General features: G+C 37.9%; 2 protein-coding genes and 2 long non-coding RNA genes across 15 annotated transcripts; 1 reads left to right on the plus strand and 3 right to left on the minus strand.

Moving 5' to 3' along the window:
• Nucleotides 1-1,196: 1,196 nt before the first annotated feature.
• LOC104595364 (uncharacterized) lies at nucleotides 1,197-8,888 on the minus strand. Of its 12 annotated transcripts, none has more exons than XR_734871.2 (6): nucleotides 8,593-8,888; nucleotides 7,583-7,665; nucleotides 7,256-7,337; nucleotides 5,236-5,292; nucleotides 3,877-3,939; nucleotides 1,197-3,629 (listed from the first exon to the last, which is right to left on the minus strand). It is a non-coding gene; the product is annotated as an uncharacterized LOC104595364 (long non-coding RNA). The 12 variants fall into 12 exon arrangements; XR_016081854.1 differs by having other exon boundaries at nucleotides 1,197-3,623; nucleotides 7,276-7,337; nucleotides 8,593-8,886; XR_734870.2 differs by having other exon boundaries at nucleotides 7,276-7,337; nucleotides 8,593-8,885.
• Nucleotides 8,889-11,218: 2,330 nt separating this feature from the next.
• LOC148802019 (uncharacterized) lies at nucleotides 11,219-12,376 on the minus strand. Its single transcript, XR_016082257.1, has 3 exons — nucleotides 12,166-12,376; nucleotides 11,627-12,032; nucleotides 11,219-11,546 (listed from the first exon to the last, which is right to left on the minus strand). It is a non-coding gene; the product is annotated as an uncharacterized LOC148802019 (long non-coding RNA).
• A 1,798-nt stretch (nucleotides 12,377-14,174) lies between these two features.
• On the plus strand, nucleotides 14,175-25,035 carry LOC104595365 (RNA polymerase II transcription mediator). Its single transcript, XM_010256069.2, has 8 exons — nucleotides 14,175-14,399; nucleotides 14,491-14,680; nucleotides 18,255-18,368; nucleotides 18,816-18,901; nucleotides 22,514-22,910; nucleotides 22,993-23,463; nucleotides 23,571-23,891; nucleotides 24,557-25,035. Exons 1-8 carry the CDS (start codon nucleotides 14,311-14,313, stop codon nucleotides 24,890-24,892), a joined length of 2,004 nt encoding a protein of 667 aa, XP_010254371.1. The 5' UTR covers nucleotides 14,175-14,310; the 3' UTR covers nucleotides 24,893-25,035.
• Nucleotides 19,927-21,477, minus strand: LOC104593711 (uncharacterized). Its single transcript, XM_088897093.1, has 3 exons — nucleotides 21,274-21,477; nucleotides 20,324-21,096; nucleotides 19,927-20,242 (listed from the first exon to the last, which is right to left on the minus strand). The coding sequence occupies exons 1-3, from the start codon at nucleotides 21,475-21,477 to the stop codon at nucleotides 20,059-20,061; spliced, it is 1,161 nt and encodes a 386-aa protein (XP_088753219.1). The 3' UTR covers nucleotides 19,927-20,058.
• Nucleotides 25,036-25,880: the final 845 nt, after the last annotated feature.

Genomic DNA, 25,880 nt, shown 5'->3' on the forward strand with positions numbered 1-25,880 from the left:
ACCTATATGACCCACTTGACACATTCATATGACCCTTGCCCACCCTCACCCATACTAACCCACCTACCATCATATATAAATACATAAACGGGTCGACTCGACCTATTTACCCTAAACAACAATTTTTGAGAGATTCAACTCTCCCGAGACTGTCAAGTGATATACACGGGATGGATCGACCCATGTACCCAAAAATAACATTTTTTATGAAACACCTCTCAATGATGCCACATGGTAGAAACGGGTCATGTCAGCCCGTATACCCAAAAAATAACAACTTTTTGAGAGAAACAACTCTCCCGAGATTGCCGTGTTGTATAAACGGGTCAAGTTGACCCATATACCCAAAATAACATAAAATACTAGAATATACAGAAATTAATCAGAAAAATTATAGAAAATTCACAAAAATGCAGAAAATTGCAAAAAAATAGCAGAAAAATAATAGAAAATTATAAAAAATTGTAGAAAATGCAGAAAATTGAAGAAAATAGCAAAAAATTTCAGAAAATAGCAAAACATAGCAGAAATTTGTAGAAAACTCACAAAAATTGTAGAAAATGCGGGAAAATAGCAGAAATTTGTAGAAAAACAGCAGAAAATTATAGAAAATATCAGGAAATAACAGAAAATTGCAGAAAATATAAAAAAAATCAGAAATTTCAGAAAAAAACAGAAAAATTCCACAAATAGCATAAAATTGCAAAATTTACAGAAAAATGCAGAAAATGCAAAAAAAAATCAGAAAATTGTAGAAATTTGCTAAAAAATAGCAGAAATTTCAGAAAATACTAGTAAATTGCAAAAATGCAGAAAATACAAGAAATTGCAGAAAAATACCAGAAAATTGCAGAAAATAGCAGAAAATACTAGGAAGTTAAAGAAAATACCAGAAAATGCGGAAATTTTCAGAAATAGCAGAAAATTACAAAAAATACCAAAAAGTAGCAAAAAATACAGAAAATGCAAAAAATACCGAAAATTTGCAGAAAAATACCAGAAAATTGCAAATAATGCAGAAAATATAGAAAATATCAGAAAATTGTATACCTAACTGTTGTTACACATTATATTCTAGGGTTCTATTCGCAATAAACTTTGTTCTGATAAATGGACTTCGCTGATTTCTTAGCTCAACATAGTAACATTAACCTCAAAAACTAATTTACAAAAACAAAAATGAACATCAACTTCAATTTCAGCTAGCAGAAACATATATTTAATGCTGTGCTTAATTTGATACAAATAAGAGAAACATATATTTAACCAAAAAAGTTCTTCACTGACAAAGATATGCCTAAACACGGCATTTAGTTATTTGGCTTCTAGTCTTCTCCTAAAGTTCAGCCTGTCACTTCGAACTCTTGTTGGTATCAGTCGGAATTTTGGTAGGCAAATAGTATCAAGCAGTTCAGGAATACCAGAAAAGAAACTTCAAATTTTTCTAAGTTGGAAGATACAAGTGGATCAGGAAGAACAACACCCAGATGCTTTGAACTGTTTAAATCCATTTACCAAGAAAGAAAAATGCACCCATCTAGTCACTAAACAGTCTTCAATGTTGAAGTACTACACTAGCTCTTTTCAAACAATATACTTTAAATGAGATTGAAAGGGGAAAGCCTGTTTCACAAACGAAGATATTCCAATGTTGGTCCCCTTGCAGACAATATACTTTTGTTCCACCCCTTGCAGAAATAGAAAATTTTCGCTATAAAAGGCCATTATTCAATGTTAGTCCCAGTGTTCTCATGCTTGTCAGAGATAAATTTCACTGTATTTCCGAAAAAAACTATGAACTATGATTGTAAGGTTATATATTAAGTGCTGTTGTACAAACCAGTAAGAGAACTATTGTCTAATAGGTAAAGCACTTCAGAGAAAATCTAAAATGCTGAAAGTGCCTTTTCTAAATGTTAAACCGTTTTTCTTCTCACAATATCAAAAAAAAAAGCCCTTTTTCTTCTCACTTGATAACACTCAATTGAACTTCTCCTCGATAATGGTTAAAATAATGCATATTTAGGTAGCCCCTACAAATGGATTTCAATGCCCATGGCAAGACCATATTCTTTTTGTACTTGTAAGTTAGGTCCAAGGAAACCACATGCAGAAATATAGTGTGGTCAGGATCAAACAGTTCTGCTCTGCATTGGTGTACATATTGGCAATACATCCATCTACTTATTTTATCAAGGAAAATGTAACAAATTGAGAAAATCGAAGCATAAACTCCTATCAACAATGATGTTTTTATTGTGAAGTAGGTGAGGGTGTATGTTTTGGTTGTACTTGTCCATGAAGCTGATCTTCTTAATTTTGACTAAAATATGGAGTATTTTGACTAAAACGAAGATATTCACAAACGAAGATATTCTTATTTTCAGGGGAAAGGAATAAAATGGAAAAGGGGGAGAAAAAGATTTCCTATTTGCATACACATTTCACATGTCTTATTTTTCTAGAGCATATAAGACAATGATATAGCCTTTGTCTTAGCTTTTTTTAAGCTTCACTAGTGAAAGCATATGAGTTCACATGTCTTGCTTCAATGGCGGAACTAACATGCTTCAATGTCAAGACTAGCAAAGCTTTAAAGAACTGCGAAAAAACTGATGGCGGAACTAACAGAGATTTACCTATCCAAAATCTCTTGGTTGCTTCAATGGCAGAACTAACAGAGACTTGCGCTCCCCTTAGAACTGCGAAAAAATTGATGGCGGAACTAACAGAGATTTACCTATCCAAGATCTCTTGGTTGCTTCAATAGCGGATCTAACAGAGACTTGCGCTCCCCTTAGAACTGCGAAAAATTTGGATGGCGAGTGGCTTGAAACCCTAACAACTTTTGACCTTGCACTTGATCGGATGACTGGAACAAAGAAAACCTTAAATGGATCTTTGATGGTGGAAGTTCGTTCGACTGAGAACTGAGAAAAACCTAAGATGTTTGTTCGACAGCCGACTCTGCAACTCCTCTCTTGACCCTCTCCCCTTACCCTCTCCTCTTACTCTCTCTCTCTCGACCCTCTGCTCTTATTCTCTCTCAACCCTCTCTCGACCCTCTCCTTGACCCAAGTGACCCTAACCCTTTTGACCCAATGGATACCCTCGACCCAACCCACCATAACCCTCTTTTCCTTGACCCTAATGGGTCATTTGACCCATATAACCCACTACTGAAATGGGTGACTATGGGTGGGTTTTGAAGTGGGTGGGTTGGATGGGTAAGAAGGGTCAGGGACAAGATTGCCATCCCTAGCTACAAATGTCAATTATTAAATAAACTTGTAATTTTATTCATCCAAATTAAAATTCAATACAAAACAACTTGTTTCCTTTCTTGACAACCATTGGAACTTTAATCATACAAGAAAGGAAAAAAAAAGAAAAATTATTCTGAAGTCCATGTGCATAGTACACTACAGCCTTTAAACTCTCTTTCTCTTCTTGTCTTCTCATGTACATAGTAGTAAGTAGACAAAATCCTTGAGCTCTGGATGATTTCCTCTGAAATATTGAACCCGGGTCTCCTGTAAAATAACCCATCTAGATTCTAAATCCTTATGGTCCTTCACCTTATCAGCAAACAACTGAAACACATCCTTTTTGGCACCTTACTTCTGCAACTAGAATATTATGAACAAATTAGTAAACTGTATTAACAAAGCAACCAAAATACTGCATTCAAAGAATTATTCTCAGTTCAGTCAGCCAAAACACATTTTTATTAAATACTCTCAACTCATATATAACAATCCTGAGAAAAGGTTATTCTCAGTCTAGCATTTTAGAACTTCCCTCGTATTTGAATCAAAAAAGAAACCCAACTTCCCCATATGCAGTAACCAGCATTTTCTTTTACATTTTACGTACAGATGAATGAAGAAGATTAGAGCTGGTTTTCTAATATCCATCATGAAGAAGAGTGAAATATTCCTGCACGCAAAATTTAAAAACAAAATGGGTGATTTTAGTCTTTGTGAAAGGTGATGAAACAAAATAGTAGTTTCAATTTTCAGACATACCCTGAAGAGAATAGAAAGACAAATACTTCACTCTTCAGAAACTCAACATGGAAAAATCAGAATAAGGATTTTGACTTCTATTTCTGGACTCAAAAAAGAAGAAACTCAATCTGTATGGAAATAAATTAACAATATAAGCCAATATCAGACCCATAATGCCCTTTGCTCCCAAGAGAAGGTCTGGATTTTACCTCCATAAAAACAGCCCAGGACAGATTTCAATACAGAGATTGAGCTGGGACAATCCAGCCTTGAACCCAAATCTTTTCAGATATTACTGATAGGGAAGGGACCCCAAGACTATTCAGAATTATTTTTCTTCTCCTCCTACCTTTGTTCTCTCTCAATCTGCAACTACTCCATCCTAGGGGGTATACATTTCTTCCAAGGGGAACTATGGGGACAAAACCTGTAGAGGTGGTCCAAGGGTCAATGTTTCAGCCCTGCAATTCCTCAGAGACTGAATGGTGATGTCCAAACCATGAGGGTAACTTGCTATCAGCCCATCCACTGATTTCCAAACCTATAACCATCACCTAGCTTTGTTTTTCCAAAGCCTGGGTCCTAAGATAGACAGAGGCAGCTGAAAGCTTGCTGAACAAATCTAGTGATAAGAACAAAACTAAGGTGAACTACCCCATGGTTTGAATCTGAACCCAAAACCTGGGCAACCCCAACCCGCAACCATTCAAGATTAAAACTAGTCTTAAGATTGCAAGACTTTTTTCTTTATTAAGCATCCAAATTGGGTTCAACACAATATTGTTTAGCTTGGGTAACAACTCTGAGATCTAGCAATCAGGAAAATGATTTTAGAAAGGCATTGGTCTAAACATGTATCAGAATGGAAAAGATATTAACGCACTTCTTGAAATACCAATGTCATAGCAGATTACAAGATGAAAACATACTTATGTAAACCCAAGAGTGCTGATATATATGAAAGATGAATCTGTCAAATTCTATTGCCTATCAAAAAAACAAAAAGATGAATCTGTCAAATTTTGGTGCAATCCAGTTAGAGGATTTGAATGGACCACATAGGGCCTGTTTTCTGGTCAGTTGATCTAGCCATCTTCCATTTATTTCTGCTTTCAGATATTTGTCCTAGTCTTTATTACCCCTCTATATCATTTGAACAATATATGAGCAATAAGATGGTAATAGAAATATAGAAAAAATTCATTCTTTTGGAGATAGAATATACTAGCAATTCCTTCAGAGCAAGAAGCTTTGCAGTCTCAATAGCTTCACCACTTGATACCTAGAAATTACACAAACATCATAATATAATAAATAGTAAATCAAATATTTTGCAGAAGTAGAAACTACATTGATGAATTATAGGAAAAGGAAAATAAAATTAAACTACAGTTCAAGGGCCTTCATGGCAGCCAAAGGACCATGACCAAGTTATTCTGTCCATGGATCCTAGAACAGTACAAGATTATAAGATGAGTGCTTTAACCCTATCCAACCTGAAGCTTACAATCTACCGATTACAAGCTCATGAGGACCTTGTAACCCCACCAACTCATTAACAAAGGATTAATATCTCATGGGGGTTATTTAGCAATCAATCAACTTTATGTCAATGTCTTTTGCTTAATTAGTGATGCTTCAGAAAATGTCTAATATGAAGATAAATTCACATGTTCACCGAAAAAGATCACCTAATCAAAGGTTTTAAAGGTTTACATGAAGAATATCAATACATTTTTCTAAAGTTTTCAAATTTCAAAGTAACCTTGGTCTTACTAATGTCAGTTACCATACCTAGCAGAAATGGGTAACCATCCTTGTGTAGCTCTTTTTCTGGTATGAACTATCTAATTATAACATAAATTATAAATAGTGAAAGACCCATTAACTACCTGCCAGCTAATTTAAGGCCTTGAATCCCAATCAATCTTGTATTCCAACATGAAAATTCCTCACCAAAAAGTAGGAGCCTAAACTAGTAGAGATGAGTTGAGATTTGCACATCTTAGCCTCTGACCTCTAACTCAATAACTGATAGTAGAACTTAGCTCAGTTCAGCTCATTCAAGTCAATACTTTGATACTAGGCAAAAATTGTGGCCCAAATGCAACATGAAAATGTCAACCTTAACCACAGGGTTTTTCTTTTTGAGAAATTTCTCTGTCCTTGTTATTGTACCCCCAGTTTTGTTGCGGATGCATTCATAGGGAGGACGTACAGCCGCCGACAGCAGCAGTGAGGAGGGGCCCACAAGGGGCCCACAAAGGTGGCAGCTTATCTTGGCTCATCTTATCTTATTCTTAGTAGTTTTCCTTATCTTCTAGAGTTTGATTTACCTATTAGAAGTATGAGTCTGTTGATCCTAAAAGTGTGAATTATCCTTATCTGTGAGTATTCGAATTCTACTGGGAGTCTTCCCACACCTCTTGTAATCTCCTATTTAAGGAGCTGCAAATTGAGAATAAAGCATTCAGTTTTCAGTCAAGAAAGAGTAGGAGAGTTGGGGTGATCTCTTGAACAAATCACCCTCAGTTCGCCACCATAGGGTCTGCGCGCAAAGGGAGGGGCAAGGGGAAGCTAGGAGTTCTCCCCGTGGACCGACCCGTGACAAGATCCTACGCTAGGGCCCATAACAAGTTTCTATTCCAGAAACAAAAACATTAACCTTCCCAGTTGTGCCCTTCCAGGCCTCAGGTTCAGTGCCCTTCTAAATCTCAGGTCCAGTGCCCTTATCTAGCTAATATAGTCCCACTTCAATGAAGGTAAAGAAAACTTGATTTTTGAGAGATACATGTAAAAGAAGTAACTCCAAACCAGATTAACCACAGAAAGTTGACAATCATTGCCATGAAATGTGGTCAAGTTAGTCTGATCATGATTTGGCAGTGACAAAGTTAGACAAATTGGAGCATCTCCCCACAATTCTGTAATGATCCAACATGAAGAGGTTGCACCAGATAAAATGATAGGGATCACCAGGGGCAATACCCTGGCTAATGACATGAAGTGATAACAGACCATCAGTTTCATAAATGTAAAGATAAAATATTCAAAACATAGTATTGTAGGATGGTTGTGAAACATGGCTGGCAATACCCTGGCTAATGGCATGAAGTGACAGACCATGAATTTCATATATGTAAAGATAAAATATTCAAAACAAAGTATTGTAGGATGGTTGTGAAACATGCATGGTTGGCAATGTCAAATATTGATGGAAGCACTTCTCTTCTAGAAGCATCTACCTAACATGGAATCAACTCACTTTCCTTGGTGTAATGAGGCCTTTCTCCTCTGCATCTATAATCATATATACTATGCCCAGTCCTGCACGTTGGAACATGATCAAGAGTAGGAAATGAAAAATGATAACAATAAGTAACTACAAGTCTTTGACTAAGAGACACAACATCAGCTGAACTCAATAGAAACTTAAGTACAAAGTACAAAGTACAAAGTAGAATGCTTGGTTTAAAATTTCAACGATTCTTCAACTTTGTTAGCTGATCCACATGAAGGGGCCTAGCTTTATTAGGAATAGACATTCATATAGAGATGTAAATAAGGCCTACCTAGCATAGATATAACACTCCCAATGTCTCCCTCACACATAGCAATATATGTACACCTTTCACTCTTAGAAGTCTGAATCAAACTGCAAATTTCACATAAAAGACAGGTATTACTCTTCAATAAAAAAATAAATGAATGAACCTCTACTTAATTTGGAACTTGCATGCCTTACCCAACTGAGATAACCCACCAGAATGAGTATCAGATCGTAAAGAGAGCATAAGAACATAACACAGGGAACCAAGAACAAGGAAGGTATTGATAAGAAAATAATGGAATATGTTATTTGTATAATTTACTGATGATTTCTAGTAATTTTCTTTAATTTATGCAGATTTCTTATAATTTCTAAGAATTTTCAATAGTTACTGTTAATTTATGAGAAATTTGAATAGTTTCAATAATATTTGGAAATTTTTTATAATCCGACTTGGGGATAACTCATTGCGGGAAAGTGGAGACTAATCACTCATATTGAGATTAGATATGCATACACGGGCATGAACAACTGCTAGTGTTGGAACCTCCTAGCTACAATAACAGCTAAAGCCTAGCAAGAAAAAGTGAGTTCACAATCTTCAATTGTTGGCAGTAGCTAGAAGAAGACAACTTAAAAATAGTGTGGACGACACTATGGAAGTGAAATATTAACAATAAATAGGACAAATGACGAATGGTTGCATTCTTGTTGATAAAAACCTAAAAATAGAAAGCTAGGATTTGGTTCGTTGTCCTTTGTGTCTATCACTATCATCAATTGATTAGTCTCCACTTCACTAAATGAAAAAATAATACAGACGACCTCTGAACTTCGAGGATCCCCTGCTACTCGCAACCACTAGACAAAAGGAATTAAAAGGAAAGGTTAAACAATTGTTTCTTTCTTATTTTGTCAAAGTCGGATAATCGAAACTGCAATCCATTAAAAAATTACAGATTTCTTACTCTTCAATAAATATTACCAGATCATAATCAATTTCAACCATAGAGAGAGAGAGAGAGAGATTACCTAATACCAGCGTCATTGTTGGGTGTCGCCTGGGTGAGATTTCAAATGTGAGAGAGTATATGCGAGAGAGAAATAGGGCGGGAAGAGAGTGAGAAAGGGAAGAGGAGGAGGGGGAAGTAGCACCCTAATTCGCGCCCTACTTGCAGCGGCAGTCGGTCCTGTCTTAGAGCGGCAGTTTAAAACGACTGCCGCTATAGAATATTATTTTTAGCGGCAATCGCCAATTAGCCCATTTTAAAACTGCCGCTATTTAGCAATTAGCGGGCCCTAATAACCAATGAATCTCTAATTTACCATTTTATTCATAAGATTGTACGACACTACTACCAATTAACGCCATATATTACCTTAAATAAAAGGAAAATTCCTAATTAGTAAACTTTGTGCCTAATGCCATTTTGGTCCCCTAACTTTATAACGTGACAATTTAGTATCTAAATTTTCATAATATGTCAATCCGGTATTTACCATTAACCGACAATCAATTATTTGTGTCACCTGACATCATGCACATCTTATAACTTTTAAAAATGTTAAAATTACCTTTAAAATTAAAACACTATCCATCATCTTCTCCTTTGAAAAGATGAAATAGAGTCCAATCTCTCAACAACAAACACCAAACCCCCCCTACCAAAAGCAAAGAGAAAACTCAGTGAATAAAAAATAACTAATCTCATTTGAAACTTATCTTCAACCCCGTGTTTTGGTTATTCTTCCCCACCATTGTTGACGGAAGTCCGGGATTGCTATTCTGTCATCCCATTATGAAGTCTTAACCCCATTTGTTGTGTTACAGTATTATCTTCAAATCACTCACTCACACATGGCTTTTAGAGTTTTTCCTTTTGTTTCATATTTTAATAATTATTTATTTATATAATGATGATGATGGTGGTGACATCATATACCGCGATAGTAGTAATGGTGGTAGTGTTTTGTGGTTTATAAGTGCCTATTTGGTAAGGATGCAACTTGGGCCAGGTTGGCCCGAACCCAACCCTAACCCAATTCAAAAAAATTGGGTTGGGTTGGGTCGGGTCGGGTTGATATTTGGGTTAGGGTTAAGGTTAGGGTTGAAATTTATGAACCCGATTTTACTTTGGATTGGATTAGGGTTGACCCCTTAGCCAGCTCGAACCCAACTCTATATTACATGTTATATATAAATATATGTTATATGTAATATGTAACATATATTTGTTTAGATGCATGATATTTGTATAGCCCCCACTACATAGTATCATGTATTTCTTTTAAGATAATTACTTCACTTAATCCTAATCAGAAAGATAAAACCTTAATAATATTATTTTATGTTTTTTTGAAAATTTTATTCTTCATCTCTTCTATGTTGTTTGCCACTCAAGAAAGATCTATCATAAGCCATAAACTTATAATAAACTATAGTTATTTCTAAAACTTGCTTTTTCTGAATTGTGTACCGAAAAAACAAAACAAAAAAAAAACGCCAACAAACAAATACTAATGAAACACAGGATTATGTAGTAAAAGTTGAGTTATGATCTAAAATCGAGAAATTTATGAGGTTTTAAGGGATGGGAAGAAGATTGGGTTGGGCCCAAAATTTTGGGTTGGGTTAGGGTTAGGGTTGGACTAGGATTGGCCTCAACCCGACCTAACCCGGCCCGACTTGCAGCCCTACTATTTGGAAAGGCTAAAGCGCAATGGCTTCTTGGCTTTCCCAGCCATTTGAATAATCATCTGCTTCAGCCTCTTTAGAGCAACTTAAGCTGAATCTTCAGTCTGCACTCCCAAGCGGGCCCCTAAGTTATAACACGGATGAAAGCATGATTTAGTCTCGCGTGACTTTTGGTGCTTGAAGTTCAAAACAAAATAGCCGGAATACCTGTCATCCCATAAAATGACGGTCTTCAATCACTATGGCATCCATTTTCTTGCAGGAAAACAGGTTTTTTCGATTGATTATCAAACAGAGGTGTCTCAACGTCTCGTGGAAGCCTCACACAGTGGAGATCTGAAATCACCATTAGAAGCATCACCGATCCTTGGTCGACATTAACTTCATCAATGTTGTTTGGCTCAGGTAAAGACAAAGGTCCTACTAAGTGATGAATCTGCAAATGAAGTTCGGACCATTCGGACCGAGTACGAGGAGGTTGATAAAGAAAATTAAAAGGGACAAAAAATTTGACAATTCGTTTTTATTCAAAAGGATGGTTGATAAAGAAAATTACGAAAGACATTTGTGTCTTTTCATATGCCATTTAAAACAGTTGGTTAATGATAGGTACCAGATTGACATGTTTTGAAAGTTTAGGTACTAAATTATTGTATTTTAAAACTCGGGGACCAAAGTGTCACTAGGCCCAAAGTATAAGATACTAATTGAAAATTTAAAAAAAGGTAAATTACAAAGACCCCCCCGTACTATGGGGTTTGTGACAAAGACCCCTGCGCTTTTTTTGCAACAAATATCCCCTGAACTTTGGCCGTTAGGCAAAGACCCCATCGGCCATTAAGTCTGACAACACAGGATGCGTTAAATTATCAAAATACCCGATTAAACTTTCTCTATTTTTATTTTTGCCAATTTCTCTTTAGAAAATAATTGACCCAAAAATACCTTTGATTAATCGCCGAAAAAGGAAAACTACTGAGGGTTGTGCAATCGAGAACTGTCTACTCTTTGATTCCTTCACACATGACATTTATATTAACAAAGCAATAAAAAAAATATGCATGATTTTCTAAACCTTGGCATCTGTATCCATACGCAGAGGCTTGTGTATAAACTCAGGAAGTCCATTTTCGACTCCTGAGGCATAGTGGCATCCTTGGCATCTTGCATGTTTACATCATTTTCTCCAGTACCAGTGGGGGGCTAGCTGCATCACTTGGGACCTAATCAGTATCCATCTTTGTAGCTTCCTTAACTGGCTCCTTTACAACTGGAACTTCGACTGCTTCTTCTTCCAGTAGATAAAATGGAGATTAAAAGGAGTCTATAAAACAACAAATATCGCAATTATGATAATAATGCATTACTTACAGTTGCAGACTCAAACAGATACAACGCCATGAAGATTCAAGCGAATTTTCACCTTCAGCTTTGCATGTTCACCTTTTGCAGATTTGGGTGGACCAATCTGTAAGGATACATTTGAAAATCAAAAAGGAAAAATTAGGAAGTTCAAAACAAAATGTCATACAAATATGAAGCCAAAGAAAAACAGTTACTGATCTTTGCAGAAACTTTTAGTTCACTCATATCAGCATAATGGGCATCATCCATGAATGTGCCTGGCCTGTAAAATGTCAAAGCCTTTGACACTAGGAATTGGATTTCCTTTTGGGAAGACAATGGTGCTCTGTTGTTGATCCATTGCGCCATTCTGGGCATCTGGAGCCAAACCTTTCCAGGACAATGCAATTGGGAATGGGAAGCTCTCATTTACCTATTTGAAGGTTAAAAAGAAGATTATCAATAAATCAAGGTAGGTCTACGAGTAAACAAGAAAAAAACAAAATGACATGTAGCAATAAATGTCTGAACAAAATAACAAGTCTGAATGTAAAATAGCAGTTTACTTTGTCGTAGTAACAACAATGAACTTTGTGAACGATCAATTGTTCCGTGAATCAACCGGAGAGTTTGCAAACCAGCAATTGTAGCTGCATCCAAGACAGCTCTTCTTTGAACATCCGTGAAATAAACTGGGATCCCGATACAGCAATCCACAACTGCTGCACTCAGATTCTTCTCCGCTATTCTCTTCAGGTTTGAGAGCACCATTCCTAGAAGTTGTGCGGGGAGAAACAACAAAAACTAAAAAAAAAAAGAGTAAAGCATAAAGAGAAGTGATGATGTGCCATCTGTACTCTCCTAATCGGAAGGCATCTCGAATGGTGGACTGTCACATGGCCGGTCGAACTGCAAGACAAGTAGATTAGAGGACCTGGGGTGTTTTACCCGGTGCGGGCACTTTGATGCTTAAGTTAGCAAAGAATTTGTAGTAGCGAGCTATTTGCTTGTAAGTGAGAGAGTCTAAGAGCTAAATCACACATACCTCATGAGGCTGGGGGTGATGCTCTTATATAGGCGAGCTGTTGTAGGCCTTATGAAATATATCTGAGACCTCTGGCCCGCATAACCAGGAGTCTATTTTGTACTGGGGATGGACTTCGTGTGAACTGATAAGGCTTATCGAGTTTGTCCGATCTGAGCGGGATAAGGTTAAGGCTTGTTGACGTGCGGTGTGATCCAAAAAAAGTCGGAGACGACTAGCTAGCTTCTAGAAGAAGGCTATGTGGCGCCTCGGCAGGTCATGACACAACAAGCTGCTCGCACCTCAGTCTTGGCTTAGGTGTCCGCGTGCTAACGGGTCAAGCCAAATTACCCCTCATCAGGAAGGAAACAAAGAAAGAGCATGACTATCACTGAAAGCAAAGAAACTTCTTCTTCTTCTTCTTCTTTTTCTTCTGTAACAACAACACTCTATTTTCCATTATTGTACCAAAAACAAGAAAAAGAAAAAGAGATGCAAGCAATGAGAAGTTGACTTTAATATGGAGAAATGCAAAGATGGCTCCAAGCAGGGAAGAAGATGAGGGCCATTTCGAATTGTTGATAACATGCTTTTGGCATGAACTCTAAGGTGTATCAGGCGTATAGTATTGTATTTTTTGGGTCCTGATACACACCTGTTTACAGATGTTTTGGGACCTCCTTTATTTTGACAAAAAACATGTCCATAAATTAAGTTTTGAAAAAAAAAACAAAAAAAAAAATGCACATAGGTTTTAGTACCATACACCTATGTGAATACACAAAGGCATATTGAAATTTTGAACCCTAGGCTGTTTGGTTTCAGTGCAATTTTATTTGCAATTGTACAAATGTAAAGGAGTATAAATAAAAAAAATGCAAATTCTTGTTTAATTTAGCTTTGGATTTTATTTATTCTGTTTCATGCCTTAATTTACTTCAATCAAACAAAACAAGTTAAAATTTTAAATAAAAAATAGGGTAAAATTTATACTCAAATCATTTGCACTGTCATAATTTTGCATCAATACAAATTTATTTGTATTACAACCAAACACAGCCTTAAATGTGGCTGATTGCCGATAAAAGACAATGAACAGAACAAATTGTAAAAAAGTATAATGATTTCAAAAATAAAAAGAGGATTTTACCGTTCAGTCCACCCCTAAAAACTAGTGCTCTACTCTAGGGTGGACGGAATCCTGACCATGGATTGATATCGGATTCACGGGTAGGATGCGATTTATAGGGGCTACTAACAGACTAGGAGGGAGTTGCAATTCAGATTTCTGAATAGGATTGCAGTTCAAAAATCCCAAATAAAAAAGGTAATTTGGGTATTTAGAAAATTTTAAATAGTCAAATAAGAATCTTTCCAAAGTTAACTCACGAAATGCGGAGAGGATCTTTATCTAATGGCCTCAGGGGATATTAATCGCAAAAATTAAAAGTGCAGGTCTTTGTCACTGACCCATAATAGAGGGGGTATTTGTAATTTACTCAAAAAATAGCGCCGTATATTCAAAATTGAACGGGAGAAAATTGTCTTTTCGCGAAATTCAGACTCTAGAGTCTCGGTCACCTGACCATGAGCATTGAGCACTAGTCCAATAATCCAATTTAGGGGTTTTCGATCTGCTTCAGCTGGAAGCCCCATCTAAGGCTTCTCTCAGAGAGAAGACCGAACGATGGACGGAAACATGGAGATTTCGCTCGACAAGCTGCCAATCAAACGTCTGGATGCCATTGAGGAGAACGGAATCGAAAGATTTCCTCCGTACGTTCCTTTTCTTCGTCTTATTTTGGTCCAAGGATTGGTTTGGTTTCTCATGTATTGCAATTGGTTTCTGTTATGTCTTTCGCACCAGTGACATTGGTCATGACGAGAAGCGGCTTTCCCTGATTCGGCGCATCGACTTTGCTTGGGCAGTGGAGAAAGACACGAAGAAGCAGAAAACCTCCAAGGAGACGACGACGCCATGGCCATGGCAGAGCTTGGTGGAGAATTTGCAGTTGGCTCATCAAGAATTGTCTGTCATCATTGATCTCATTAACACGGTAAGGGATATTTCTCCATTAATTTCCATGAATTTTTAAGTTATTTTTTACATAATAATCTTGGAGAAACATAGCGAGTTTAGCATTTAGGGTTGAAATTTTGTGTATCTTTTTTTCTTTCTCTTATCAGTATTGGTGTTTTTTTTTTTTCTTTTGATAATTGAATTGTGATTTTATTAATCAAATGATAGACAATGCAGGCATCCTCTCCTTAAAAGAAAATTACAGAGAAAACAGTAGTGAAAACATTACAAAACAGCCCAGTACAAACTTTCCCTATTGACCCCTTGTTTGGCAAGACAATCAGCCAACGCATTTGCCGACCTTCCCACCCAGTGTAGGCTGATATTCATATTTCTAATTAACCACTTAGCTTTCTTTATCAGGTCCCTAAGCACCAAACCACTGAGTCTGAATCTGTCAGCCATGAGCCATCCCACAACAACTTTAGAATCTCCTTCAAGTATTAGGTTCTCCACCCCAAGTTGATGTGCACTTTGAATACCTTATAAGGCTGCTAAAGTTCAGCCCTATTAGAGTCTCCCAAACCCACTGGGCCAGAGAATAAGGCTAAGATGTTACCGTCCTTATCTCTTAAGACCCCTCCTATTCTAGAAGGTCCTGGATTACCTTGACTACTTCCATCAAAATTCATCTTTGCACATCCTTCAGGAGGAGGAATCCAATCTGCAATTACTCTGTCTTTCCTGGAAGAGCAAGCTGCTACAATTGACCAGTTCCTTCCAAGGTTCATCGAAAGAAAAGGATTGGAAGGAATCCATAGTTCTCAACCAATGGATTGTTCTTGTCAGAATGCAATCATTGACATTTAGGAGGCAGGAGGCTTCTTTCATTTTCTTGAAAAATCCTTGCATTCCTCTCTTCCCTAACTGTCCAGAGAGCAGCTGCTCTAATGCATTTCCACATGCTCCACCCTCTTTTAGTGGGCCACACAAAGAAGGAAGATTCAAAGTTCAAACTGTAAACAAACATCTGTAGGTGAGTTCCACCTGCACCCAAACAAAGCAAAAATCCAATTCCAAATAGATGAAGCAAAAGAGCAAGATATTAGTAAATGAAAACAGTCCTCACCATCAACTCTGCAAAGACTGCACCAGTTAGGAAACAAGCACATGGAAGGCCTTTTCTTTTGCAGACAGTCCAAATTATTGATTTTCCCAAGAAACACCTCCCAACAAAATGCCATAATTTTAGGGGGGAACTGGCCTGAACCAAACCTCCTTAACCAGAAAGAACTTCTAACTAGAAGGGGAACAAAGGGAGTTGAAGAAAGAAGCACAAGAGAAGGAACCTTTTGGATGAGGGAACCAAACTCTCCTGTTCGACTGAGAAGGGTCTAACCAGACATTGCCCAAAAGGCTCAAAAGATCCAAAATAGATACAAATTCATTGTCCCTTAAACCCCTACAAAACCCAAAATTCCAGCTTAGAGATAGAGGGAGGACAGGAGAAGGGAGGAACTGAGACACCACCTAATTTTCGAACAAAGAGATGGAGTAAAGAGAGGGGAAAAGGTCCTTGAAAGCTGAATTATCCACCCAGATGTCTTCCCAAAATAAAACAGAATTACCAGAACAAGCATCATACCTGACAAAGTTGAGAAATAAAGGAAAGACACCATGAATTGCTTTCCAAGGTGTGGATAAAGTAGCCCGGCGTGACACACCCGCATCCCACCTTATTAAATGATCCTTTTTCTCTGCCCCTGGTTCCCAAAGAAAGTTCCTCATCAATCTCTCCAATTTCTTGGCCTCCCTAGCAGGAATCCTAAACACTAAGAGGTAATACACTAGCAAATTGGTGTTTTGTTTATTTAGCTTTTCCGAGTATCAGCCAGACTAGTGAATACCAATGGGAGTACAAGGAAAATTTTTATAAAAGGCTATGAGACTGGCAATGTTATATGGAACAGAGTTCTTGCAGTAAAAAAATTATGTTTGTTTAGGGTGTTTTTTATGAATACCAATGAGTGTAGTTGAGATGAGGATGCTAGAATTGATGGGTGGTAAGACTACAAAGGATAGATTAGAAACAAAACGCATTAGTGAGGACTTAAGGTGTTTGATACAGTTTTGTTTACCTTAATCACATTAGCGTTTTTGCATAAAAAGACAAAGATTATGTTTGTTTAGGCCTATTTATGTGGAAATGCCAATACAACAGTAGACTCTAGAGTTTAGTGCAGAGGGGGGAATTAGGGGGCGTTGTTACAGTGCCACTTATGATGTGGCGTATTGGACATAAAAAGGTAAACCACTTTTCTAAGCTATTCCATTCTAATGCACCAAGGATTTTAATAAAAAGAAACCCCTTAATATGCCTAGTCAGTATATCTTTATCCAACACATTTGATGAAAAAAATACTTTGAAAAGTTGGGCATGCATTAGCATTAGATTGCTGATTATGCTTCAATGCCACGTAGATAAAAACCACCATGCCAAACACATCTTAGGAGTGGCCCCAGTTCGTGACATGATAAGGTAAAGTCAATTGAGGTGGATTTGTCATGTGCATGGATGACGAATGATTGTAAAAATGAGGAGTGACTTGGTGCAAGTAAATACTCTAAAAAAGCAAGGGGATGACTAAGGAAACATCAACTTAAGTGGTAATAAATGTCCTAAGGACTTTGAGTTTTGACAAAAAACATGGTTCTTGATAGAGCACAATGAAGGGATAGGATTCACGTACCCAGTGCCAAATAGTTGGGATTATGGCTGAGTTAAGTTCAGCTTATCCAAGTGTCAATTTTGTGCCCATTCTTGGGGGTTCTCTGGTAATAAAAGCCCTGAAGCAGAAGCATACTTTGGGCTTTTATTGTGTATGTTGTTCTATAGGATCCATTTGGTAAAATGTGTTTTCAGAACATGCATTCATAGTAAAAAGTATGAATAAGTGCTTGGAGACAATAATATACTTGCATTGTTTGACATCAAACCGTACACATATCAACTTTTCAGTAATGCAATTTGGAAGTCTATAAAAGCCACATAGCTGCATCAAATATGCCACATGGCACACATGTGATATGACATTATTTTTATACTTTCAAAATGTCAATGTCATTCACAAGTTGCAACGTAGCATTTATAGGTATGCCACATGGCATGCACTATGCATTTTCTAATTTAGTTGATCTTTCTGTCATGTGTCATCCATTGAGACAGAGAAGTGTTGAAGACAAAAAAGTGGCATATAAGCCACAGTCCACACATGAGTTGTAAAATTAAAGTAAAAACGTGGACAAAATCATGTGACCAGGAGTTCGGGCTTCATGTTCTTATGCTTTACTGTACTACTTTTAGCAATTATACTTTTTGAAAACAGGCATATCCAAATGCTATACATGCTTTCAGATCATATTTTATTTTCAAAAACATCAAAGTACTTTAAAAAAGGTGGATAGTTTTGCTTCTGTGCTTTAACTTCATTTTGAACAATTCCTTGCTTTTACAAGTAAAACCTCATGCTTTATGATGGATTGTCTGGTATATCATAGAAATGAGTCTTTATATGGTTGACAGTTTTTTTCCTCTTCAAATTCTTTCATAGGTAGAAGCTAATGATGCAGTTACTGTGGCTGGTATGATCAGGCCAAAACAATTACCCAATGAAATTCTCTCGGACCTTTCTGTATCTGCAGCAACTAAGCTGCAGTGTTTCCGGGTAATGTTTATATCTTATACTTTTATCTGTTTTGTGCAACGATAATGTCTCTTATGTACTTATGTACTGGTGCACTGCACTGTTTCCTGGTTTTTTGCTGTAAAATTTTATGGGCTAAAAGAACACTTGTAAAGACAGTTATATTATGTGCAGAAACTATTTCATAGAAATGGTAGTATGGATGCTAATCCAGAACTTTCTGTTAATCAAGTTCAGATCCTCTACAGCAAGAGCTATGGAGAAATCTCTATGCCATGCCAAAATACCCTTCTGGGGGGTGTTCCATGTCTCTTGATTGACTAACATAGTAATTTCTCAGTGAAATCAGCATATAGGATCTCAAATTCCTATATATTATATATCATGTAGCTTAAACTCTCTTTGAGACCCAAAATTGGTGATTTCATTTCTTACTCTGATGTTGTTTTTATCATATATTCTCTTTAGAATCTGGGGAGATATTTTAAGCAGTCTGCTAAAGGTTTGGAACAGCAGGTTGCTCGGGAAGCAAGATTTTATGGTGCCCTAATCAGGTGAGTCTACTTTATATCTTAGTAAAGTTGTAGTGTCCCATTACTTCAAAAATCAGGTTTCACTCAGTACTTTATCACAACCAATTTATCTTTGTCTGTTTATTTCTTGCCCCAAGACATTTTTATATAACTCGATATATTTAAATTTACCTTGAACCATTTGTGTATATTTTTATTCATATGAAATGCCATGTACATTAATATACTGCATTGTTGTTGAAGGCACGTAAGAAGTTCCCCGAATATACCCAAGAGAAAGAATGGTATAATGGTTATCAAGGCATAAAGGCATAAAGGAACATTTCATTGGTATAATGGTTATCAAGGCATAAAGGCAAGCTTGGTGACAACACACAAAGGAACACCTTGTCGTCTTGGTGATGAATTTTGATAAGTAAAACCTATTACATACAGAACATGTGCCATATTGACATGCTGATATGTCCCGAAAATTTGACACGCAGTTCACAGACTTACAGCAGCGTTCACACACTCGAACATCAACAAAAGAGACTAGTATTCATTCAGCAGAAAACATTAACTGTTGGTCGGTTCTTCGAGAGACCGCCGGCTCTCCCAAACACTCACAATATTCTTTACTCAAAGAAAAACATGCCACCCCTATCCCCCAAAGCCCTTTCTTATACTCTTTTGATGGCATAACTGACTCCCTCTATAAATGCCCAACTGGCCTAGTTATAAATGCCCAAAAACTCTTCTTTTTTCATAACTGACATAGCTATAAATGCCCCAAGACTCTCCTTATTCCCTCCAGCTATAATTGCCCTCATGTGATTAATTGTTCAATTATTCCCCCCCCCCCCCCTAGCTGATTGTTGACCTTTCCTCTTCCTGGCATACGTAAGGTTAATTGGGGCCTATCATTACCCGCCGCCCAAAGTCTAACCTTGTCCTCAAGGTTAAAATGAGGAAATTGGTCTCGAAGTAAGTCAAGGCTCCCAAGAATCTTCAAAATCAGGCAGGTCCTGCCAATGAATAAGCACTTCCAACCAGTAACTCTAGGCATAGTGGATGGACGCACACTGCGCACGACAACAGGATAATGGAGCTTTGCAACTCTTCCAGTCTCTGAATAAAATTCCTTCTATCATTGAAAGCTAGACCTTTTCAATCTCTTGACTGCTACCCTTGTTCCATCAGGTAAAAAAGCCCACTATATGTGCCACCAGTCTTGGCATTTCCAACAAGACGGTTACCTTCACTGAATTCTTTGTAATTGGCCTCAATTTCTCATTGCTGAAGACTTTCCATGATGGGGTAACTGATGCAGATGTTGATGGATTAGATGCTTTGCGAGACCTTCTGCGCCTCTTGCTCCTCCTGTATGCAAGCAACCAAATTACAACAGCCAAAGTTGTGCGAAGGATCATCCCACTAAATGTTGCAAGGATGATAAGATACTCCTTGTGGCGGCGCAGGTGGTAGCATTTGTTCTCTATATCAAGCATACAGATGAACTCATGAGAGTTGTTGCATCTCTCACCCACAAGGGTTGGCTGGCCATTAGTTACCGATGTACAGGTATTGATTAGATTAATGCCTTTGCATGATGAATTGGAGCCATTGGAGTGAAATGGTGCCCCAGGGGAGATGGACTCATTCCAATGTGTTACATTGTCAGACCACTTCCAACTAAAACCACCTGTAGAATTGAAGCCTCTTCCTCCAACCCAACAACCTCTTGCTGTATTAGTGCTGAGTTTTCCAGCAAAACTTAGTTCCTTGGCTGATGTCAGTGCTGCCAAGTGCCCAGTATAGTCCCTACATCGGGACTCTGATTCATCCCAATAATTGGAGTTTTCTATCAGCCCAAAACACTTGCTCTTATTCGGACTGATTACCGGCAGATCTCGTAGAGGAGCAGAGAGCACCTCGAATTGGCGACGATATTCCTTAACAGTAAAAGACTGATGTAACGAGAAGAGCTGCTCCTGTAAATTACCCTCCTGAGTCGATCGAAAACGTTCAAGGAGGAGCTCTTTGAATTCTGTCCAACCACGAAAAGGTCGCCGACCATCTTCCCAGTAATACCACACCAATGCATCGCCCTCTAAACAGACAACTGCAGCACGCAGACGCTCTGCCGGAAGCAATCCATTAATCTCAAAATAGCATTTTGCACGAAAAGCCAGCCGTCCGGATTTTCCCCATAAAAAATGGGTAACTCCAACTTCCTGGGTAGTGAATCAGGAGTATGTTCCGGCACCGGCATCAAAGAAGACGTCGGAAATGCCGCACTCTTCCCTTTGTCAGCCGCACGACTCGATGTGACTAAAGGAGGAGCAATGTCAGTCGTGGACAAAGGAGCTGAATAGGCTTGTTGCTGAAGCAACAGGATCAAAACGTCTCACCAGATTTTGAACGCCTCCTTCTAGAGATTGTACCGACCTTTCTAGAGACGAGATCTTCGAAAGTCCAGATGCTACCTTTTTTGGATTGAGTTCCTGAATCTCATTGCGTAAGCCATCCATCTCTACACAAAATTCAGAATGCAGAGAAGTCAAGCGTTCTTCGAAACCCTCCACCTGCGATGCCACTTCCTTAACTGTCACCATGGCCGAGGAAAGACGAGTTCTGATACCACTGATATGTCCCGAAAATTTGACACACAGTTCACATACTTACAGCAGCGTTCACACACTCAAACATCAACAAAAGAGACTAGTATTCATTCAGCAGAAAACATAAACAGTTGGTCGGTTCTTCGAGAGACCGCCAAATCTCCCAAACACTCACAATATTCTTTACTCAAAGAAAAACATGCCACCCCCTATCCCCCAAAGCCCCTTCTTATACTCTTCTGATAGCATAACTGACTCCCTCTATAAATGCCCAGCTGGCCTAGTTATAAATGCCCAAAAACTCTTCTTTTTTCATAACTGACATAGCTATAAATGCCCCAAGACTCTCCTTATTCCCTCCAGCTATAATTGCCCTCATGTGATTAATTGTTCAATTATTCCCCCCCCTAGCTGATTGTTGACCTTTCCTCTCCCTGGCATACGTAAGGTTAATTGGGGCCTATCACATGCCACATTTTTTCATGATCTTATTGTTTTTATATAGAAAATATAATAAAATGTGACCTAATGGAGCATAAACAATCCCAAGTTCATAAATCCTAACAAACAAATTAAGCAACATTATAAGAAACAATAATTGAACTCAATTGATCTTGCAGTAATAAATATCACACAAAAAATACCTGTTGCGCATCAATTTTCTAGAGGTATAGAACTTCAGAATACAAGCAAAAGTTGAGAGCCTGTTAAGAAGACTCCCTGTTTTTGAGCACAGAAACCGGAAGAAGGGGAACAATCAAGATGGCTGCAATGTTAATCTTCTTCCTTTCTTCCTTCTCCCTTCTCTTCCTTCTAAACCCTTAAGCAGTCAAATGGCTTAAACTCTTGTCCAGTTTGCTTTTTAGGACTTTACGATTTAGTGTATCACAATACACCTAAACTTTTGCTGAGCTCACTTTCTTGCATGTGATATGTGTGTATCACTCATCTTGCCCAAGTTAAGTCTAATCACCACATCTTTTCTCTTTAGCAGCATACATATCAACCTTATTTTCTAACAATCTGATAGGTTGCAGCAGAACTGGAAGGTCAAACGACAACGTTTGCCAGTTCCAGCACCTGGCAGTGAAGGCTTCACAATTGATTTATTTGATAATTCATTATCTGATCCGGGAGCTATCTTTCGTCCACCTTCAATATCTACAGTTCGTGTTGACCATGACTCAGCAGGCATGTTGGCTGTACACTTACCTCAAAAGTCGTGCCACTCTCTTCATTTTGGGTTTCTCGGTGGCCAATCTGGCCACAAACCTGGGAAATCCAGTAAAGTGAAAATTTATGCATCAGATGTGCATCAGTCAGAAGAAATAAAAAAAGAGACTATGAGTGAGCAAGATGTGGATCAATGTGTTAAAGAAACACATTCTGTCCTTCGTGAAGTTCATCGAGCAATCTTTGATGAGCAGGTAGGTTTGTTAATGATCTCCCTTATGCATTGCTCTTTCCACTTTCTTTTCTTTTTTCCTAATTAAAATTTTCTATTTCCAGGTGTTTGATTTGGTGAGTCGTGAAGCATTTAATTCATCTTCTGGAGTTAATGTGATTGGATTAAGGGAAAATTATCTACAACTGAGGATAGGTCAAGGAGCCTCTGTGTATATCTCACTTGTACCTTCTGGGCAAGATGCAGATCAAACAGTGGACAATGCAAGCAGTGATAATTTGGGAAATGCAGATTCATCTGTTGACATGTTTGAGGGGGTGAAGATGGCAGAAGAGAAGTATGTTACCCCTAAAAGGAAGTCCAGGTTTCCTAATCCAGTCAGTTGTGAAATTTATCTTCAACAAATTTTCCATGAAAATATGTTCATTAGAGCAAAGGACAGACGCCATTCTGTTCGTCGAATTCAAGCATCTGGTCAGCCTGTAACAGATGTATTTGGTCTTCTGGGTCACTTCTGTATGACTTTGGCTCATAGAATCTTTGCAAACAAGGTTCTGGCAGAGCTGGAAATTCTGGTATTGGACCTGATTTATTGTTACATGTCAATAAGAAAATAAATAAATTCTTATTCATCTTTTCCTAAACTCTCCCCAATAATGATGAGATTATGAACTTCTTACAGGCCAGCAGGGTCTCATATCTTCATTTGTTATCTCATCCTACGTGGCACTCTCGGACATCTTCCTGGTCACTTTCAATGAAAGTTCCACAATCCATTCTTCATGCTGGTCATCGAACAAGGCCTTCAGATATGCGCAGCACAAAGAGTGCTGTCAGGTCACAGTTCATTACCAAGGTCGTGGTAAATGATGATTGCATCAACATAGAGGGAGAGGGTGCACCTAATGTTGTTGGGCTGTTTAAGGGCAGTGCAGAGGATATCTGCTCTATGAACAGTTATGACTGTAATTTGCCAGATCTCCCTGTGATACTTCTGCAACAGGTATATCTTTATTCTTGTGATACTTGACAGTTTGTGCATCTGGATCTCTGTAACTGGTATTTCTTTCTGAATATATAAATAAACACTAAAAAAGAGAAACCGCATCGTTGGTTGAAGGCTGAAAGCATGAGCTCTCCTAGTCTCCTCCGCTTCTTATTAGACAGAATCCTGTGTCTAGACACCTTAGAGGACTAGAACTACATATTTGCTCTCCCCACTAGTTATTCACTTTATGGCCAATTTATTTGCACATTTGACCCAGTCAAATACAAAATGACAAATTTGTCACTTAATGTATTAATTAAAAAGACAAAAAAGGAAGAAAAAAATCACATACTTGGTTGAAGGCTGAAAACATGAGCTCTCCTCCACTTATTATTAGACAGAATCCTGTGTCTAGACACCTTAGAGGACTACAACTACATATTTGCTCTCTCAACTAGTAGTTCACTTTATGGCCAATTTATTTACACATTTGAACCTTCTTGTCTTTTAACTATACTCCTCTAATTCCAGGATCCCAAGCAGTCATATAACAGCCATCCCACTATAAAATGGCCTAGGCCAAATGTTTAATTAATTATTGACATAATTATACGTGTTTACATTAATCACAAATTATATATAATTAATAAAAATAAATAAATAATGACAATCTGCAACAGGTTGCAAGTCAAGTTGTTCGTTGGCTACATGAGGAAGCTCTTTTGGTAGGAATGAAGGCAAGCCGTGACTTCCTATGCTTGTCATTCGAGTTGGATCAGGGTGAAACGTTGGGTCTAGTTGCACATGTGGACCCTGAAGATATACAAGGCTGCATTTCATGGTGGTTGGTGATGGATGATGGGCTGATGGAGGAGGGTAAGCTTCACACAGACTTCTCCAGCGATGCTTCTGATACTAGGAGATTCCTAGGACACTTGTCTTTGGAAGCCTTATATTCAACATTGATGGATCTGGTCACCTTGTGCAATAGCAGCGGAAGCCATATGTTTGTCTGATCTCTCACCCATATACCCCCTCCGTTCAATCTGATAGCTAGCAGAAGGCTTGTTAGAGTAATTATAATGAAATAACAATGTTTGTAGACCTATTGTGAAGTGTTGTAGTCTTGAAAGAAAATTTCTCTTCTTTTTCCCTTCAACCCACCTAACTGTTTCTTCTTGACTGTCGATGAGATTGTTATTAGGACCATTTACTTTTCATGTCCATAACGTGTAGCTATGTTATTACCACAGCCATGAAGCAGGATCTCTGATGATCTTGTTTGAAACAAAGACGTCATGAGGTGGATTATCATTCAAGGAAAAGCAGATAAGGACGAATCAAATGGAAGCAATAACGACCATGGATTGGCCTGAAGCCTTGCCCTGCCCATGCCTAGTGATGACTGATGAGGACAAATTAGGTGATGGTGACACAAATTACAAGACCAAGTATGCAATTGCAATGCAAGGTCAACCTCTGCAATTAAAGCCAATGGTTTGAGTAACAGTACTTCATGCTCATGAAGCATATGAATATAAAGCCTTTTCCCTTAATTAAATGAAGACGGCAATTGGCAACTACGGTTAGTAATTCATTTTTTCTTTTTTCTTTTTTTTTATAGTACAAAAAATAAGGGGTTTTTTGGCAAGTCTCTTTTGAAAGATCTTTTAAAAATTTTCAAAGATGATGTGAGTTTTTGCATTCGAAATAAACTTCGTGTCTTTTTAGGGTTGTAGCTTGTGGCGGTTAGATATTTTTCTAACATAATGGAAAAAAGACTAAAACACGGATGATTGAACAAAAAATCGATAACTGCATGAAAAGACACACAAAACGGGGCCCAAGTTGGTAAAAGATTACGCCCTATACCCTTGCGTGTACAACCAGTACACTTCGAATAACCCCAATGTTTCACACTTTCAGTTATTATAATGACTCGATATAAAAGTTAAAACGTCCACGTTAACCATGAAGGATTTTCATCTTTGATTTGACACATGG

This window comes from Nelumbo nucifera, chromosome 2 (assembly GCF_055504915.1).
Source record: "Nelumbo nucifera cultivar China Antique chromosome 2, China Antique-T2T, whole genome shotgun sequence".
Lineage (NCBI taxonomy): Eukaryota > Viridiplantae > Streptophyta > Magnoliopsida > Proteales > Nelumbonaceae > Nelumbo > Nelumbo nucifera.

Excerpts from the sequence above, each read along its gene's own strand:
- LOC104595365 (XM_010256069.2), top strand. The coding sequence starts at position 14,311 with ATGGACGGAAACATGGAGATTTCGCTCGACAAGCTGCCAATCAAACGT. Across the intron at positions 14,681-18,254 it reads TCATTGATCTCATTAACACG|GTAGAAGCTAATGATGCAGT; the intron begins GTAAGGGATATT and ends ATTCTTTCATAG. Across the intron at positions 23,892-24,556 it reads CTGTGATACTTCTGCAACAG|GTTGCAAGTCAAGTTGTTCG; the intron begins GTATATCTTTAT and ends AATCTGCAACAG.
- LOC104593711 (XM_088897093.1), bottom strand. The coding sequence starts at position 21,477 with ATGGTGACAGTTAAGGAAGTGGCATCGCAGGTGGAGGGTTTCGAAGAA. Across the intron at positions 21,097-21,273 it reads AAGGAGGCGTTCAAAATCTG|GAAGTTGGAGTTACCCATTT; the intron begins GTGAGACGTTTT and ends TTCACTACCCAG. Across the intron at positions 20,243-20,323 it reads CACCTGCGCCGCCACAAGGA|GAGGAGCAAGAGGCGCAGAA; the intron begins GTATCTTATCAT and ends GCTTGCATACAG.